The 19,792-nt window shown below is 42.6% G+C and overlaps 1 protein-coding gene across 1 annotated transcript in view; it reads left to right on the top strand.

Annotated features, from left to right (window-relative positions):
* NUP210 (nucleoporin 210) overlaps positions 1 to 19,792 on the top strand; it is a 193,128-nt gene that overhangs the window by 64,544 nt on the left and 108,792 nt on the right. Inside the window, exons 8-13 of the mRNA XM_040359371.1 lie at positions 678 to 746; positions 4,108 to 4,214; positions 5,986 to 6,126; positions 17,153 to 17,290; positions 17,555 to 17,710; positions 18,578 to 18,773. Coding sequence (XP_040215305.1) covers positions 678 to 746; positions 4,108 to 4,214; positions 5,986 to 6,126; positions 17,153 to 17,290; positions 17,555 to 17,710; positions 18,578 to 18,773 — 807 coding nt within the window. The remainder of the gene's footprint in view (positions 1 to 677; positions 747 to 4,107; positions 4,215 to 5,985; positions 6,127 to 17,152; positions 17,291 to 17,554; positions 17,711 to 18,577; positions 18,774 to 19,792) is intronic.

Below are 19,792 nucleotides of genomic sequence, written 5' to 3'. Positions count from 1 at the left end.
GAAGAGATGAGCTTGGGCGTGTTATTTGGATATACTGTATATATTTATTTTGTGGCCCCAACAAATCCTAGAGCGCTGCTTAGGACTAAGGATGAGCTTGGGTGTGTTATTTGGATATACCGTATTCATCAGCGTACAACACGCACAGGCTTACCATTGCCATGAATGCAGCCTCACCATTGCCATGAATGCAGCCTCACCATTGCCATGAATGCAGCCTTTCCATTGCAACCAATGCAGCTTCATATGTGCCATAAATTCAGCCTTACCATTGCCATCAGTGCAGCGTGATCGATGCCCATCTGCAACCTCGGAGGGCAGAGGGAGGGGGCGGGACGAGTGCCGACAGATTACAAACAGGAGAATCTCTTGTTTACTCTGTGGCCTCTTTAATACAAAGTCCTGCCTCCTATGATAGACAGAACAGTCGTCCAATGACATCCCAGGAGACGGGACTTCCAATACAGACGCTGCTGAGTAAACAGGAGATTCTCTAATCTGACGGCATTCGTCCTGTTCCCTCCAAGGCAGCGCCGATAAATACAGTATATATCTTTTGTGGCCCTGGGTTACGAGGTTACTTGTGCAGTTTTTTGTCCTATTATGTTCATGAGTTAAATATTTGAGGTTCTTCAGCCTGGTTTTCAGCATAACGATCCTTAATGATTGCTTTTTAAATATCCGCATGCAAGGTGCTTCTCGATTACCGAATGGAACGATATTTGTGGTGGAAGCTGGATATTTAGGTATTTTTTTTTTCTGCTCTCAAAGTTTTTTGTTTTATTAGGTCACATACACATCAGCATACATCTCTGCATGCTAAAGGTCCTCTCCTTCATTGTTCTGTTTAAATAAAGCTTTTTTTTTTGATAGAGGGAAAGCGTTAGAGCCCCTGCTGGGTTTCACTGATCTCCAGGGCTCTGTTAAAGAAAAAATTTCACTTCCTGTCTGATTTAAAACTAAAAAATGAGGGGAAATAATATAATGGATCCCCAAATGGCAGTGAAAAAACATGGGTTGTAACGCTTCCTCCCTTTATCCAAAACAGAAATAAAAATAATCCTAGAAGTTTTTTTTTGGGCTGGATATGTGCTTTAGTTCGCTATGATTTGTGAAAGCATAACTTCTTTAAGTTGAACTCTGGTATAAGCGACTATATACAAGAGACTTGTATTCTTAAATGTTGGTTTACTTTGTGATCTTGTGACCTTCAAGATTGGTGCAGTAATCCCGTGTGAAGTATTGGTTAAGTGAACTCCTGCGCTGTCTAGAATGAGGGGAGCAAGGAAAGGGGACAAAAAACGGGGGTACTGCTGCAAATATAAGGAAGGTCTACCTCAATAGACAGGAAGTGATATATATAAAACAAGTGAAAATATTGCGCTGTACAGTGATATACAAAATGGATATAAATATATATAAATAAATATACATACATACACACAAATATGTATGGATGAATGAGAAAAACGTGAAGGTGACACTTAAATAACAGTGAGTGACAATGTTGAACAGTCCCTGTTCAGGGATACAACGCAAAGGTCCAGAAAACCAAGGATCCAGCCATATAGAAATGCAGTTCATCAACACTTGATCCGATCAATGCAGTGATATAAACTTAAAAAATATTAGAATAAAAATAGTTCAAAGAAGAGAGGCCTCGTATCCGGAAATGGGTGAGAGACAGAAGGTAAGCCGTAACCAAGATCTCATAAATACACCTCTAGTGGTCCCAACAGCTCACCTCGGATCTGGCAAGTCGGACTAAGTCGGCCTAGTCCTAGTGAATGTAGTCCAGAACTAGGTATCGGATGCGAGTCTCCATATAGTTCGATGCATGAAAAACATAAAGGCAAATACCGAATGGTGTAATAACGTCACAGAAGGGGGGGGGGGAAAGCCTTGATCCTAACCAGTGGAGATGCACTCACATATAGGAAAAATACTAAGGACTTATCTCCACGAGCGCCGAGCTCGTCAGTCCCTCCTTCCTCTCCTTATCCAATTCTCCAATATGTCAGACTAGGAGTCCTGTGTCTCAATTGGCTCACAGCTGGCTCTAGGAGTCAAATACCTCAAGTCCTGATGCATATAGATGTGGGTCTCGATGATACATGTAAGACAGAGCAGAAGGACATGAAGCCTAGTCGTGTGATACCATATGTAACATGGGGCCCCCAGGAGACCCAAAATAGCGATGCACTCACATAAAAGTGGTGAAAGAGGGCTTGTCTCCACGAGTGCGGACTCGCAATGGACCTCCTCCTTCCACCTCCTCTCCTCCAAGCCCTCTTTCACCACTTTTATGTGAGTGCATCGCTATTTTGGGTCTCCTGGGGGCCCCATGTTACATATGGTATCACACGACTAGGCTTCATGTCCTTCTGCTCTGTCTTACATGTATCATCGAGACCCACATCTATATGCATCAGGACTTGAGGTATTTGACTCCTAGAGCCAGCTGTGAGCCAATTGAGACACAGGACTCCTAGTCTGACATATTGGAGAATTGGATAAGGAGAGGAAGGAGGGACTGACGAGCTCGGCGCTCGTGGAGATAAGTCCTTAGTATTTTTCCTATATATGAGTGCATCTCCACTGGTTAGGATCAAGGCTCCCCCCCCCCCCCCCCCCCCCCCCCTTCTGTGACGTTATTACACCATTCGGTATTTGCCTTTATGTTTTTCATGCATCGAACTATATGGACACTCGCATCTGATACCTAGTTCTGGACTACATTCACTAGGACTAGGCCGACTTAGTCCGACTTGCCAGATCCGAGGTGAGCTGTTGGGACCACTAGAGGTGTATTTATGAGATCTTGGTTATGGCTTACCTTCTGTCTCTCACCCATTTCCGGATACGAGGCCTCTCTTCTTTGAACTATTTTTATTTGAATATTTTTTAAGTTTATATCACTGCATTGATCGGATCAAGTGTTGATGAACTGCATTTTTATATGGCTGGATCCTTGGTTTTCTGGACCTTTGCGTTATATCCCTGAACAGGGACTGTTCAACATTGTCACTCACTGTTATTTAAGTGTCACCTTCACGTTTTTCTCATTCACCCATACATATTTGTGTGTATGTATGTATATTTATTTATATATATTTATATCCATTTTGTATATCACTGTACAGCGCAATATTTTCACTTGTTATATATAATCCTGTGTGAAGCTTTGCCTCTGGGCATTGTTGCTCTTTCCACTTGAGCGGATTTGATCAAAATGACAAAAACCGTTCCACCATGTAGGAAAAAACAATCCACATCCACTTGCATTGCATCATAGGGCATTTACAAGTGTCTTTCAAACAAATCATATCACCATGATGTTTACCCAGATGTCCCAAATATAGAGGGCAACTATTCCCCTTGTGCAGGGCAACTTGTGGAGGTGCCATTTCTCTCCTTTATACCCCTGCCATGTATACATGTCTGGTTGCATTCAGGTGGCGTGTGATGTCGAACACTGTGTGGATGATGGAACTGTGTATCTGCAAATTTGCGCACATTTCATAGCTGCATTGCGATTGACGGTAGGGACATAACAAAGAAACCACCTACTGCCTGCACCCTACTCCATTTTCTCACCGCTATTATCACATCCACCAGGATTACCAGAGGGCATAAGTGGTGATGGGTCGATGGAGATTTCAGCAGAGGAATGACTAAAGGAATCGGCCCTGCACCTCCGCTCCCTAGTCACTGGCTTTGATTTGACAGCAGCGGGAGCCAGTGGCTCCTGCTGCCTCCACAAAGTGCAAGAGACCAGGAAGTGAGGGGAGAGAAGAGCTGCAGACCGCACAGCCCTGGATCAAAGTAAAAGTTGGGGTGAGGGGGAATTCTGATGCCTAAATATTTTTTACATTCATGCAAGGAATTCATGAAGGTAAAAAATGTTTAGGCTTTATAACAACTTAAATGGAAATTATGGGAACTGTATATCTGTGGATATTGTACTGTGGCCAGTCCAAAAATGTATCTTTAAACATTGTCCATATAAATCAAATGTTCCAATTTTTGTTAATGCTTCCTACTTGTTTACCTGTACAGCTTTGAAAAGGCTTGTTAACATTGGGTATATTTATTTAAATATTTCAGGATTTACTGTACACCCTGGAGATCAATGGGTGCTCGAAACTGAAAGATACTATGAAATAACTATTGATATATATGACAAATCCAGCAACAAGGTGTATTTATCTGATGTGAGTATAAATTAAAGAAGGGTGTATCGTAAATGTACAGTATAGCTTATGGGTTAAAGGCTCGTGATTGGAGAGTGGTAAAGCTTTCAAGGGCTGGCCCCCGGGCACCTCCCGTATAGATCTATCCCACTCCATAAGTCCTCAGTTTACTGCTTATGTTCCAAGGTCATGAACCTCTTCTCCTTCACAGAAAAATCACCCTTGGCTATTTAGATTTTTCTTTTCTTTTCGAGTTCTCTAAATCCCCACTTCCATCTAATGCCACAAATAGAAGTAGTGCATTCGGATAAGCACAATATTGGGAGCTGTACCTGGACCCCAGGCAGTGGGCAGGGCATGCAATATTCAGCACTGGATCCAGCAAGGGCAATCGCTTTGGTACTCCGTGCGAGGCGTGCAGCCAATAACTGGATGCTTTACATTTCCAGGGTCGTTGCCCATCTGTAGGGAACACCATCCATTAAGACCCCTGTACTGTATGCTTTTGCCCAGGTTTACACTGAGCTGCGGGAATAAAGCTGTGCGAGTTCTGCTGGACCTTGCTCGATTTCACTCCCGCATGTCAGTCCAAGACATCTGTGCGGGTTTCTGCACAGAACGGAAATCGCAGCCTGACGAACTGCATTTTATAATCGGCGCAGTGCCGTAGGTGCGGCATCGCACCGATTAGGACAGTGCCATTGACGGCAATTGTCGCCGATTTGACATGTCAATCGCATGTCAAAACGCTCCAGTGTGAACCAGAGACTGTTACTGTTAGACCAAGGTGATTATTTGTGTTCACTGTGCTGTAAACATTTCAAATTTGGCACTAAAAACCAGTGGATGACCCAAGGTGTGACATCACACCACAAGTTGCATGTTTTACTGCCACTTTTCAATGAGACGTCACTACAGGATGGTCTACATCTGGGCGAAAGGGAGCCATTGCAATGTCGCAGGCCAACATTCAATCTGCCAAAAGCCCACGCAACACTTAGTCTCTTTTGTAACTGTACAATCATATGTATAGGTATTCACATTCTCATTTTGTCTTTGATTTATTTTATACATTATATTTGCAACCATTTGGAATTCTGTGTAAATAAAAGGTACCTATAGCTATTGTAACCCATCCTTAATCTGATCCATTTCTTAAAGCGGAGCTCCACCCCCTCTGGTGTCACCTTTGACACCTTTTAGGGGGGAGGGGGGGTGCAGATACCTGTCTAAAGACATGTATTTGCACCCACTTCCATCCACACAGTCTGCGGGTAGACTGCGGGCAGGACGTCCCCCCCCCCCCCCCCCCTTGTGTTCTGGCAACACTCGGCTCCCAGAGCACAGCGGGAGTCAGTCAGCAGGCGCAGCGCGACTTGCGCATGCGCCGTAGGGAACCGGGCAGTGAAGCCGGAGCGCTTCACTTCCTGGTTCCCTCACTGAGGATGGTGGTGGGGGGGGGGGGGCAGCGGAGTGACGAGCTATCGCTCGTCCTTTGCTGCGGACGGCGCTGGACTCCAGGACAGGTAAGTGTGCCGATATTAAAGGTCAGCAGCTGCAGTATTTGTAGCTGCTGACTTTTAATATTTTTTTTTTCAGCGGACATCCGCTTTAAATCATGGACTTCTGGGCTTGCATTTTACCTTCATGTGCTACTAACAAGGAAAAAAGGAGGCCTTATATATTTGCAAGGGATTAATGGCTAACCAAAAGTTATCTGATAATTTACAGCTTTACAAGTTGATTTTGTTGATAATGCTCATGGTCTTTAAGAAAATATATTTAATTTCAGAATATACGTATTGAAGCAAAGATACCAAAGGAATACTTTGAGATTCTGGAAAGCTCGCTAAATGGGTCGTACCATCATGTGAAGGCCTTGAAAAGTGGTCAGACAATCATTGATGCAGCTTTGACATGTATGGTAGATGAAGTAAGTGTGACTAGTTGTCTGTGCTACTGTTTGTATTTGAAGGGGAATTTCAGAGAACAATGATATATATGTTAACTCAGATATAATGACATCAGTGGTTATGAAAACTATTGTATTTCCTATGGTCTGCCAAACTGACAATCTCCCCTAGAATTGTTTAAAGGGTTGTTGTGGGATAAGAGGACACCCTATGATATGTTGTCTCAGGCAGATCGGGGGATAGCTTATTTTTATTTAATTTTTTTATAGAAAATCATGTTTTATGTGCTTTATGCATCAGCTTCCTAATGGAATACACACTGGTGATGTGTGATACTCTGAAAGGTCATTCTCTTTATCTTCTACTGCAAATTTTTTAAATGTAATTATACACTTTCATATTAAAAAGACAGACTTTAACTAAGTGGAAGGAAGAATGGAAAAAATTACAAACAATACACAAGGGGAACACTAAAAAACACTAAGTCTGTTTTGAAGAAAGTAAGAAATCACACATTGTTTGCTCCTTTCAAGAAATGAAGGTCTTCCAGTTTTGTATGGTGTTTTTTATTTTTTATTTTTATTTTTTTACTTTTTTCTTCTTATATATAGTATCTGTATTGAGTTTGATCAAATGGGTGTTATTCACTAGATTAAACATTTGGAGAATAGAATATGATATGAGTTCCACCTAGATGCAATGAGAGATCCGACTAGGATAAGTTGATGTGAACAACATAAAGGGTATCAGTCTTGATACATTATTCCCCTGTCATGTATTTACTAAAATAAAAGGTGACGAATAGTGCGGGCAATTAAAGGGACATTGCCACCACATATGTAAGTTAAGATGACTAGAAGTGAATTCCTCAAGGTATCACGCACTGTTTTTAACCGATTCCCGACCGAGGATGGTGGGGAAGGATGCAAATTGTGTTTGGGTACAGCGTGCAATTGTCAGTTAAAGCAACGCAGTGCCAAATTGTAAAAAGTGCTCTGGTCAGGAAGGGGGTAAAATGTTCTGGGGCTGAATTGATTAAAGTGGATGTAAACCTACTCTCATCCTTTCTAAACTACTGCCATAGTGCTGATCTATAAGGATATAGATGCCTCCTGCATGTATCCTTACCTGTCAAATGTCTCCCCTCTGTCTGTTTATAAGAACTGAAAAACTGTAGATTCTCTATGGGTGAGTCTGTTGTCTGGAGACGTGATGTCAGTAGACTCCCCGCCCTCCTCTACACTCCCCTTGTCAACATGCATTTTTTCCCTATGTATTCCTTACACTAAATTCTGCTATGATCACTAACATCCAGTCAAAATCCAGAAAAGTAACCACATGACTTCCCGAAAAGGAGTGGAGGTGGGAATTAAAAAAGAATGCCTGTCTCCAGGCTAGTGCATGAGATATGTAAATAACCTGTCACTCACAGCAAGGGGGGGCGAAACGGACAAAGGTTTTTCTCTGTAAGTCTGTTTTATTTCACTGAACAATAAGAGGATTGCTCAGAGCTGGATTAACTCTGTGGCAAGACTAGGCACAGATGATAGGAAATCTTATACTGTACATTGTGACATCAAAAAAAAATTGGGTTTACATCCACTTTAACCAGTTCCCGACCCCCGCATGTACATATACGTCCACAATATGGCACGTACAGGCACATGGGCGTACAGGTACGTCCCCGCCTTACCCGGGTTCGGGGGTCCGATCGGGACCCCCTCCGGTACATGCGAGGGCCGGGAACGGTGTACGGGAGGAGGGGGCGGCTATTGGTTTCCAGCCGTCCCCTCTCGATCTCCCTCCGCGAATGAGCTTCCACCTGAGCCCTCCCTGCCTGTGTAACTGTAAACACAGGCAGGGAGGAAGTGACGTTTTCTCCCCTCTGGCGGTCTTTTCGTCCGGTTCCAGAGGAGAGAAGACGTCAGTACTGTGAGTTGCACCAACAGCACACTGACACAGCACACATAGGCACATAACCCCCCCCGATCACCCCCCCCAGCACCCCCAGATCACCCCCTGTCACAGTGTCACTGATTGCAGTGATCATTTATTTTCTGATCACTGCTTTTAGTGTCAGTGTGACAGAAAAAAGTGTCAGGGCAGTTAGGTTTAGGCCCCTTTAGGTCCAGGGTAGCCCCCTACCCCCCCCAAATAAAGGTTTAACCCCTGATTGCCCCTAGAGTTAACCCTTTCACCCCTATTGCCAGTGTCACTAAGCGATCGGTTTCTGATCGCTGTATTAGTGTCACTGTTGCCGCTAGGCAGTTAGTTTTTTTTGAGGTTCGCCGCCAGGTTTATATAGCGTTAGGTACCCCCATAAATAAAGGTTTTAACCCCTGATTGCCCCTAGAGTTAACCCTTTCACCACTGATCACTGTATAAGTGTCACTGGTGACGTGGTTAGCCAGTTATTTTAGGTTCGCCACCAGGTTTTTAGAAAGCGTTAGGTACCCCCATATATTACCGAATAAAGGTTTTAACCCCCTGATTGCCCCCTAGTTAACCCTTTCACCAGTGATCACCGTATAAGTGTTACGGTTGACGCTGGTTGGTTAGTTTGCTGTTTATAGCATCAGAGCACCCGCCGTATATAACCCAATAGGTTTAACCCCCTGATCACCCGGTGGGTGATATAAATTTAATTTTAGCGCCAGTCAGGGTCTGCGTCGCCCCAGGCAGCGTTAGGTTAGAGCCAGTACCGCTTACACCCACTCGCTAAGCATACACCCCCCTTAGTGGTATAGGATCTGAACGGATCGATACCTGATCTGATCAGATCTATACTAGCGTACCCAGCAGTTTAGGGTACCCAAAAACGCATTGTTAGCGGAATCAGCCCAGATACCCGCTAGCACCTGCGTTTTCCCCCTCTGCCCAGCCCAACCCACCCAAGTGCAGTATCGATCGATCACTGTCACTTACAAAACACAAGACACATAACTGCAGCGTTCGCAGAGACAGGCCTGATCCCTGCGATCGCTTACAGTTTTTTTTGAAGCGTTTTCTACATTTGCTTTTCTATAGTCAGGTGCTTTTTTTACCTGTGAATCCTTACCATTGTACCACTAAATTTAGAGTCCAAAATGGCAAACCGAAGGTACAATGATAAGCAGGCCTTGGAGTTCATGTGCATGTCAGATAGTGAAGAGGAGGAGGTCACGCATCTGACAGATTCTGGCTCAGAATATGAACCCATTTACGACAGCGGCTCCATGTCAGATAGCTCGCACGACGAAGTTGAGGTCCCTGCTAAGGCCAGGCGTACCCGATCCCATTCTGATGTTGTTGAGCAGCAAGAACCGCAGGACCCTCGTATGGAGCAGAGATCCAGTACTAGCGCCGCTATTCCTTCTGGTGAATTGGCAAGCACCAGCGGCCTAGTACACCCTGGTCGTTCATCCAGCACTGCAGTAACACTTGGTGACGTGGCGAGTCCCATAAGTGCAGTTCAAGCTGGCGATGTGGCAAGCACAAGTAGTGTCCCGCTGCCACCAAGAAGAAGACAGAGACAGGCCCGTCGTGCCCATAGTGCCCTTCCTGTAGAATTTGCCTATCCTGATTGGTTCCCCACCACTTCTACAGCACCTGTACTTCCCCCATTCACTGGCCAACCCGGTATTCAGGTGGATACAGCGAACTTTACGTCACTTGATTTTTATTCGCTGTATTTCACGGAAGATCTCTATAGATCTATTGTGGACCAGACTAATTTATATGCTGGTACCTACATCGCCGCTAACCCCCAGTCTCGCCTTGCCAAAGAATGGAAACCTCTCGAGGTTTCCGAATTTAAGACCTTTCTGGGCCTTACCCTCAACATGGGCATACACAAATTTCCGTCATTGCGGATGTATTGGTCCACACATCCCATCGACCATATGCCCGTTTTCTCTGCTCACATGGCCAGGAAACGATACGAGGCGATCCTGCGGTTCCTGCATTTCAGTGACAATGCACTTTGTCGTCCACGTGGAGACCCTGAATTTGACCGGCTCTACAAAATTCGGCCCCTCGTAAACCATTTCAACGAACGTTTTGCAGCCTTGTTTAATCCCCAGCAGGTTGTATGCGTTGATGAGTCCCTGATTAAATTTGCTGGCCGCTTGTCTTTCAAACAGTACCTTCCCAGCAAGCGTGCCAGATACGGGGTCAAGCTCTATAAGCTCTGTGACAGGGCCACAGGCTACACATGGAGCTTTAGGGTTTACGAGGGAAAAGATAGTCAGGTAGAGCCGGAAGGATGCCCAGATTACATGGGGAGCGCTGGCAAGATTGTTTGGGACTTGGTGTCACCCTTATTCGGAAAGGGGTACCATTTGTATGTGGACAATTTTTACAGCAGCGTGCCACTTTTTAGCCACTTATTTGATCAACAGATTGGAGCATGTGGCACCGTGCGACCTAATCGCCGGGGCTTCCCCCAGCGGCTTGTAGATGCCCGTATTAGGCCGGGGGCGAGAGCCTGCTGCAGATGTAAAAATTTGCTCGCTGTGAAGTGGCGGGACAATAGGAATGTTTTCGTTCTTACCACCCTTCACGCAGACACGACAGTCCAAATTCATACGGTGACTGGTGTTGTGGAGAAACCCCTCTGTGTCCACGAATATAACCTTAATATGGGAGGGGTGGACCTCAACGACCAGTTAATGGCGCCGTATCATATTGCCCGTAAGACGAGACGCTGGTACAAAAAAGTGTCTCTACATTTATTTCAATTGGCTCTACTGAATGCTCATGTCGTATACAGAGCTTCAGGACGGAATGAATCCTTCCTTCAATTCCAGAGGGATATCATCACAGAACTCCTGTATCCAGGCGGTACTGTACCTCACCAGCCCCTACCAAATGCAGTAAGCCGACTGCATGAGAGGCATTTTTCTTATGTCCTCGAGAGTACCCCTACCCAACGAGCCCCCCAAAGAAAATGTCGTGTCTGTACCAAGCGCGGATTTAGGCGTGACACCCGTTATTTTTGTCCCAAATGTCCTGCCAATCCTGGTCTTTGTATTGGTGAATGTTTTGAACGCTTCCACACACGAGTTAATTATTAGTGTAGGGTGAAACATTTCACAGGCTAGGCTCACTTACACAGGGTCTCCCAAGATGCCATCGCATTTTGAGAGACCCAAACCTGGAACCGAAAAGTTGAAGTTACAGTTCACAGTTACAAAAAAAAGTGTTAAAAAAAAAAAAAAAAAAAAGTAAAAAATAAAAACACACAAAAAAATATAAAATAAAAAAAACAAAAATAGTTGTCGTTTTATTGTTCTCTCCCTCTCTATTCTCTCTCTATTGTTCTGCTCTTTTTTACTGTATTCTTTTCTGTAAAGTTTTATTGTTGTTATGTTTTTTCATGCTTGCTTTTCAGGTATGTAATTTATTTTACTGTTTTCAGGTACGCCATTCAGCTGTTGCGCGGACTTATTTATCTTGACAGCAACAGCGTTTGCTCCCACGATATATAAAGCCGCGACTCCAGTGCTGTAGGAGGTGATTTCACCACCACAGTTAAAAAAAAAGAGCATATATGCTGAAGCATGGGGGCAGCAGGGGCGGAGGAGCGATTTTGCTCCTAATGCCGCGTACATACGGTTGACATTCCTACGGAGGCTTTCCCGTGGAAAAGTCTGACCATGTGTACACGGCATAGAAAAGTCCGACCGTGTGTACGCGGCATAGAAAAGTCCGACCGTACGCGGCATAACTTTTTTGCGGGAGGATGCCCCTATGCTTCGGCATATATATATTTTAGGCACAGGTTGCGTTAAAAAATGTTTTATTTTTTACTATGTTTTTTTATAGGTATTTGCTTTGCAGGTATGGTATGATCTTACTGTTATACTGGAATGTTACTTTGTTTTAATGTTACCCATCATTTGCTTAGCAGGTACGCCATTCAGTTGCAGTGCGGATTTATTTAGCGTGACAGCAACAGCGTTTGCTCCCACGATATATAAAGCCGCGACTCCAATGCTGTAGGAGGTGATTTCACCACTACAGTTCAAAAAAGAGCATATATGCCGGAGCATGGGGGCATTAGGGGCGGAGGAGCGATTTTGCTCCTAATGCCGCGTACATACGGTTGACATTCCTACGGAGGCTTTCCTGTGGAAAAGTCTGACCATGTGTACACGGCATAGAAAAGTCCGACCGTGTGTACGCGGCATAGAAAAGTCCGACCGTACGCGGCATAACTTTTTTGCGGGAGGATGCCCCCATGCTTCGGCATATATAAATGGTGCATGTATGCCCATCATTAGAAGTGGGTGGATGAAGGGAGGTATTCTAATGGTGGGCATACCCACCGATCAATCTTTTTTTTGTTCAGCCAACAGGCTGCATGAAAAAAAAAAAAGATTACAATACATGTCCAACAAGAACCATCAACGTACTGGTATGTTGCTGGACTTTGAATGGTTATACCAGAATGATGCCTGCGGGTTTAGGCATCATCTTGGTATCATTCTTTTCAGCCAGCGGTCGGCTTTCATGTAAAAGCAGTCCTAGCGGCTAATTAGCCTCTAGACTGCTTTTACATTCAGTGGGAGGGAATGTCCCCCCCCCCAGATATAAACGGCGCCATTGAGAATATGGGAAAGCATTTTATCACACCGATCTTGGTGTGGTCAGATGCTTTGAGGGCAGAGGAAAGATCTAGGGTCTAATAGACCCCATTTAAAAAAAAAAAAGAGTACCTGTCACTAACTATTGCTATCATAAGGGATATTTACATTCCCTGAGATAACAATAAAAATGGTAAAAAAATAAATAAATGGAAGGAACAGTTAACAAATAAAATAAAAAAAGCGAAATAAATATATAAAAAAATAAAAACATAAAAAAAAGCATCCCTGTCCCCCCCTGCTCTTGCGCAAAGGCGAACGCAAGCGTCGGTCTGGAGTCATATGTAAACAGCAATTGCACCATGCATGTGAGGTATCACCGCGAAGGGCAGATCGAGGGCAGTCATTTTAGCAGTAGACCTACTCTGTAAATCTAATGTGGTAACCTGTAAAGGCTTTTAAAAATGTATGTAGTTTGTCGCCACTGCGCGTTTGTGCGCAATTTTAAAGTATGTCGTGTTTGGTATCCATGTACTCGGCCTAAGATCATAATTTTTATTTCATCAATAATTTGGGCAATATAGTGTGTTTTTAGTGCTTTAAAATAAAAAAAAGTGTATTTTTTCCCCAAAAAATGCGTTTGAAAAAACGCTGCGCAAATACTGTGTGGAAAAAAATTTTGCAACACCCACCATTTTAATCTGTAGGGCCTTTGCTTTAAAAAAATATATAATGTTTGGGGGTTCAACTTAACTTTCTTGCAAAAAAATATGTTTTTATGTAAACAAACAGTGTCAGAAAGGGCTTTTTCTTCAAGTGGTTAGAAGAGTGGGTGATGTGTGACATAAGCTTCTAATTGTTGTGCATAAAATGCCAGGACAATTGAAAACCCCCCCAAATGACCCCATTTTGGAAAGTAGACACCCCAAGCTATTTGCTGAGAGGCATCTTAAGTCCATGGAATATTTTAGATTTTGACCCAAGTTGCGGGAAATATAAATATAAATATATATATATATATATATATATATATATATATATATATATATATATATATATATATATATATATATATATATATATATATATATATATATATATATATATATATATATATATATATATATATATATATATATATATATATATATATATATATATATATATATATATATATTTTTTTGCGCAAAGTTGTCACTAAATGATATATTGCTCAAACATGCCATGGGCATATGTGGAATTACACCCCAAAATACATTCTGCTGCTTCTCCTGAGTACGGGGATACCACATGTGTGAGACTTTTTGGGAGCCTAGCCGCGTACGGGACCCCAAAAACCAATCACCGCCTTCAGGCTTTCTAAGGGTGTAAATTTTTGATTTCACTCCTCACTACCTATCACAGTTTCGAAGGCCATAAAATGCCAAAATAGCACAAAAAAAACCCAAATGACCCCATTTTGGAAAGAAGACACCCCAAGGAAACTGCTGAGAGGCATGTTGAGTCCATTGATTTTTTTTTTTTTTTTGTCCAAAGTGATTGAATAATGAGAAAAAAAAAAAAAAAAAAAAAAGTTGTCACTAAATGATATATTGCTCACACATGCCATGGTTATATGTGGAGTTGCACCCTAAAATACATTCTGCTGCTTCTCCTGAGTACGGGGATACCACATGTTTGGGACTTTTTGGGAGCCTAGCCGCGTACGGGACCCCGAAAACCAAGCACCGCCTTTAGCATTTCTAAGGGCGCAAATTTTTGATTTCACTCACACAAATCTTGAAGGCAGTGCTTGGTTTTCGGGGCCCCGTACGCGGCTAGGCTCCAAAAAGTCCCACACATGTGGTATCCCCGTACTCAGGAGAAGCAGCAGAATGTATTTTGGGGTGCAATTCCACATATAACCGTGGCATGTGTGAGAAATATATCATTTAGTGACAACGTTTTGTAATTTTTTTTTTTTTGGTCATTATTCAGTGACTTGTGGCAAAAAAATTAAATATTCCATGGACTCAACATCCCTCTCAGCAAATAGCTTGGGGTTTCTACTTTCCAAAATGGGGTCATTTGGGGGGGTTTTGTGCTGTTTTGGCATTTTATTGCCTTCGAAACTGTGATAGGTAGTGAGGAGTGAAATCAAAAATTTATGCCCTTAGAAATCCTGAAGGCGGTGATTGGTTTTCGGGGTCCCGTACGCGGCTAGGCTCCCAAAAAGTCCCACACATGTGGTATCCCCGTACTCAGGAGAAGCAGCAGAATGTATTTTGGGGTGCAATTCCACATATGCCCATGGCATATGTGAGAAATATATCATTTAGTGACAACGTTTTGTAAAATATTTTTTTTTTTTTTTTTTGGTCATTATTCAATCACTTGGGGCCATAAAATTAAATATTCCATGGACTCAACATGCCTCTCAGCAAATAGCTTGGGGTGTCTTCTTTCCAAAATGGGGTCATTTGGGGGGGTTGTGTGACATCTTGGCATTTTATGGCCTTCAAAACTGTGATAGGTAGTGATAGGTAGTGAGGAGTGAAATCAAAAATGTATGCCCTTAGAAATCTTGAAGGTGGTGATTGGTTTTCGGGGTCCCGTACGCGGCTAGGCTCACAAAAAGTCCCACATATGTGGTATCCCCGTACTCGGGAGAAGCAGCAGAATGTATTTTGGGGTGCAATTCCACATATAACTATGGCATGTGTGAGCAATATATCATTTAGTGACAACTTTGTGCAAAAAAAAAAACAGTTTGTCATATTCCCGCAACTTGTGTCAAAATATAAAATATTCCATGGACTCGACATGCCTCTCAGCAAATAGCTTAGGGTGTCTACTTTCCAAAATGGGGTCATTTGTTTTTTTTTTTTTTTGCTATTTTGGCATTTTATGGCCTTCGAAACCTTGATAGGTAGTGAGGAGTGAAATCAAAAATTTGTGCCCTTAGAAATGCTGAAGGCTGTGCTTGGGTTTTGGGGCCCCGTATGCGGCTAGGCTCCCAAAAAGTCCCACACATGTGGTATCCTCGTACTCAGGAGAAGCAGCAGAATGTATTTTGGGGTGCAATTCCACATATAACCATGGCATGTGTGAGAAATATATCATTTAGTGACAACTTTTTGTAAACATTTTTTTTTTTTTCGTCATTATTCAATCACTTAGGACAACAAAATTAAATATTCAATGGACTCAACATGCCTCTCAGCAGTTTCCTTGGGGTGTCTACTTTCCAAAATGGGGTCATTTGGGGGGGTTTTGTACTGCCCTGCCATTTTAGCACCTCAAGAAATGAGATAGGCAGTCATAAAATAAAAGCTGTGTAAATTCCAGAAAATGTACCCTAGTTTGTAGACGCTATAACTTTTGCGAAAACCAATAAATATACGCTTATTGCGATTTTTTTTTACTAAAGACATGTGGCTGAATACATTTTGGCCTAAATGTTTGACTAAAATTTAGTTTATTCGATATTTTTTACTTTTTGTTATAAGAAAAATCATTTTTTTTTCAAAATTTACGGTCTTTTTGCGTTTATATCGCAAAAAATAAAAATCGCAGAGGCGATCAAATACCATCAAAATAAAGCTCTATTTGTGGGAAGAAAAGGACGCAAGTTTCGTTTCGGTACAACATTGCATGACCGCGCAATTACCAGTTAAAGCAGCGCATTGCCAAATTGTAAAAACACCTTGGGTCTTTAGACAGCGTATTGGTCCGGGGCTTAAGTGGTTAAAGATATTTAAGATTTACATGGGTGTTAAAGTTGTTTTTTCTGTTGATCTACTGTGGTCCTTGGGCTCGGTTCTTTTTTTTTTTCTTGTTTATGAATTTTAATTTCTTTTTCAGTCAGTCCATTCATTTAAAGCTAAGCTCCAGGCAAACTGCTAAAAATTTTAAAATTACCTGCGTTTTACCTGCCAAAGAATATACATTTGTGTCCATCCAGTCTTGAGATTTAAATAGCTCTGCCATACAGCAACCATCCATGTGAATGGACAGTGGAAGGAGAAGCAGCAGACTGATCTGCTCATCGGTCTTTCTCTATTCCTATCAGCATGTAGTGAGCTCTGCAGCACAGCTGCTTGGCTCCTTGTGCTGCTTCTCCCAGTCAAGCAGAGCTGCATAGAGGCTGCAGGAGATGCAAAGTAAAATGTAGGCATTTATACTGTTTGCAACAAATAAATGCTTTGATTGACCGTAATGGGCACAGAGCAGCATTCATGTGTGTTTTTATAGCTGCCTGGAGTTCAGCTTGAAAATAACAAGATTGTGAAAAAAGTATAGTCCATTCAGGCATTGACCGTTAAATCCGGAATTACTCTGGCAAGTGATTATTTTTCTTGGGTAGCATTAACTTTGTCATCAAGGCCAATTTAATTTAGGTTTGCAGCAATTGGACAAAAAAAAAAACACAACTGTCCTGTTCTGGGTGCAACAGAACTTGTTTAATTAGAGCATAACCTTATACCTTTTATTTTTGCAGGATGGGGGTGTTCACGTGCTGCCAAATCCTGTGAGGAACCAGCAAGAGGTGGAAATCTATACTCCGATTACACTTTCACCCAAAATTCTTACTTTTCCCTGGCAGCCTAAGCCAGGAGCTTATCAGTACATAATACAGGTAATATAAGTGCTCTTCAGTAAACCTGTTTCAGTCATTTTAAATTGTGATAGAGACATTTCGTTAGATTATGTGGACTGTTTTATAAAGTCAAGAAAATAAAATGCCTCGGATTTTAAAAGCTTTATGTTGCAAATCCATGTTTTTACAGAACAGGGTCTGTTTCGAAAGTCATTATGTAATTTTGGTAAATTAAAGCATTTCATTATATTTACTGTTATAACTAACTTATAACTGAATACACCTGTAATTTTTGCTTTAAAGGTACATGGTGGAAGTGGAAATTTTACCTGGTCGTCCTCAAATAATGCTGTGGCTACTGTGACTGTCAAAGGGTTAATGACAACTGGAGATGACATTGGTGTTAGTGTTATACGGGCTAGTGATGTGCAAAATTCTTTACATTTTGGAGAGATGAAGGTGAGTCACAGCTTGCATTGCATACGTTTCTAGCTAATTCTATTCTCTTTCCAGGTATGTGTATGGATCTTACTATCCACTTGTTCAGAATCTGCATGTATATGGGGTAGTATGTACATTTTCTCATGTACTAAAACAATCTGAACATATTTTGGATAAACATATTTATGGCCAAATCTATTAAAACAAAACTTAACTCCCCAGGCTTGTATTTTGAATGTATATAGTAAATCTAGGGTGGCAAGATTCTACTGCTGTCTAAGCCAGCTAGAGGAAAACATATTATAAAAAGGTGCCAATGCTAGCTGCCTTCTAACAATTGCTGGCTGCTTCTTGCTTTTTTACTTTGAATCAGATCTAGAAGAGCATGCCCTAGTTCAAGTTAGACTCATCTGTATCCTAGTTCTGAGTCTGTGAATTTAGAGACTCTTGCTTTGCTCATTCAGAGAAATGGGACAGAACCTCTTTCTAGCGAAGGCTACTGACTACTTATTCACTCCTTTTAATCACCCCCCCCACGCGCTCCTCCCTCTGTTTCAGCCATCACAAAATGTCTGATTCTTCTGGGTATGAGGTCCCATGTGCCTGAACAACCACTTGCCAGTCCTGATCAATGTCACATGATGGAGGGGGAGACATCGTTCATCCTGTGTGTAAGCTCCACCATCTACCAACATTAAGCTTAGACTGGGTTATTTTGTGGTAGCTGCGATGGAGAGAGGGGCAGGGGAGTAGTGTGAAGGGGAATGAGAGAGTCGCATTAAAATTAAAGCAAAAACATCTGTTTGACAGCCAGGTGCCTGGTGCTTTCAACAATTGCAACTCTCATCTTTCTCATTATCTGAAGACCTATACTTTATATTTTAGGTGTTTGTCATTGAACCCACTGGCATGGAATTCACGCCTTGTCCGGTTGAAGCTCGTATAGGAAACAGGCTGGAGCTGCCTTTAAGGATATTTGGCATCCTCAATGGTGATAATGAGGTTGTGTCATTGAGTGACTGCTCGCATTTTGACTTGTCTGTGGAAATGGAGACTCCTGGAATATTCAAGATCCTGCCAGGTATGTCCTGTCCTACAAACATAGCTGTGGATAGGGAGCTACAAAATAATATTGCATTCTGTGGCTTAAATTTGCTGTGTATGTTCTACAGGATGTGATATTATTGAAATGCAATAACCGTGCTTCTGTGATAGTTTTCGGGGCCCTTAATTAGTAGGAATTAAGGGTATGTGCGACTAGCAAAGTAGTAGCCCAGATAAGGTCTTCATTCCACCTAAGCATTTTGCCTAGCAATAACCTATAGAGGATTGTTCCTTTAACCACTTCAATACCTACGCCCCTTCCTGCCCAAGCCGTTTTTTAACTTTCTGTGCTGTCGTTGTTTAAATGACAATTGCGCGGCCAAACTGAATTTTTATAATTTTGTTCCCACAAATAGAGCTTTCTTTTGGTGGTATTTATTCACCTCTGGGGTTTTTATTTTTTGCTATACAAATAAAAAAAAGACCGAACATTTAAAAAAAAAAAAAAGGTTTCTCATTTTTTTCTGTTATAAAATGTTGTAATAAAGTACGTTTTCTCCTTCACTGATAAGGTGGCACTGATGGGCACTGATGAGGTGGCACCGATAGCCAGCACTGTTGGGTGGCACTTATATGCAGCACTGATAGGCATTGATGGGCGGCACTGATGGGCACTCATGGGTGGCACTGATTGGCACTGAAAGGCTGCAATGGTGGGTACTTATGGGTGGCATTGATAGGCGGCACTGATAGACAGCACTGATGGGCTTCGATACATGGCACTAATGGGCACTGACATGCAGCACTGATTGGTATCCCTGGTGGCACTGGCAGGGATTTTGAGTGGGCACTGGTTGGCAGCTGCCTGGGCATTGATTGGCAGCTGCCTTGGCACAGATTGGCATTCCCTGGTGGTCTAGGTGGCATACCTGGGGGTCCAGTGTGGATGCCCATCCCTGGTGGTCCTGGGCGGCATGCTGGCTGTCCTGTGCAGTGATCCGAGGGGGGCTGCGCTGATAAACTATCAGCACATACCCCCCTGTCAGGAGAGCAGCC

The sequence above is a fragment of the Rana temporaria genome, chromosome 7, assembly GCF_905171775.1.
Source record: "Rana temporaria chromosome 7, aRanTem1.1, whole genome shotgun sequence".
NCBI classification, from domain to species: domain Eukaryota; kingdom Metazoa; phylum Chordata; class Amphibia; order Anura; family Ranidae; genus Rana; species Rana temporaria.
This window is presented reverse-complemented; position numbering and strand designations above follow the sequence as displayed.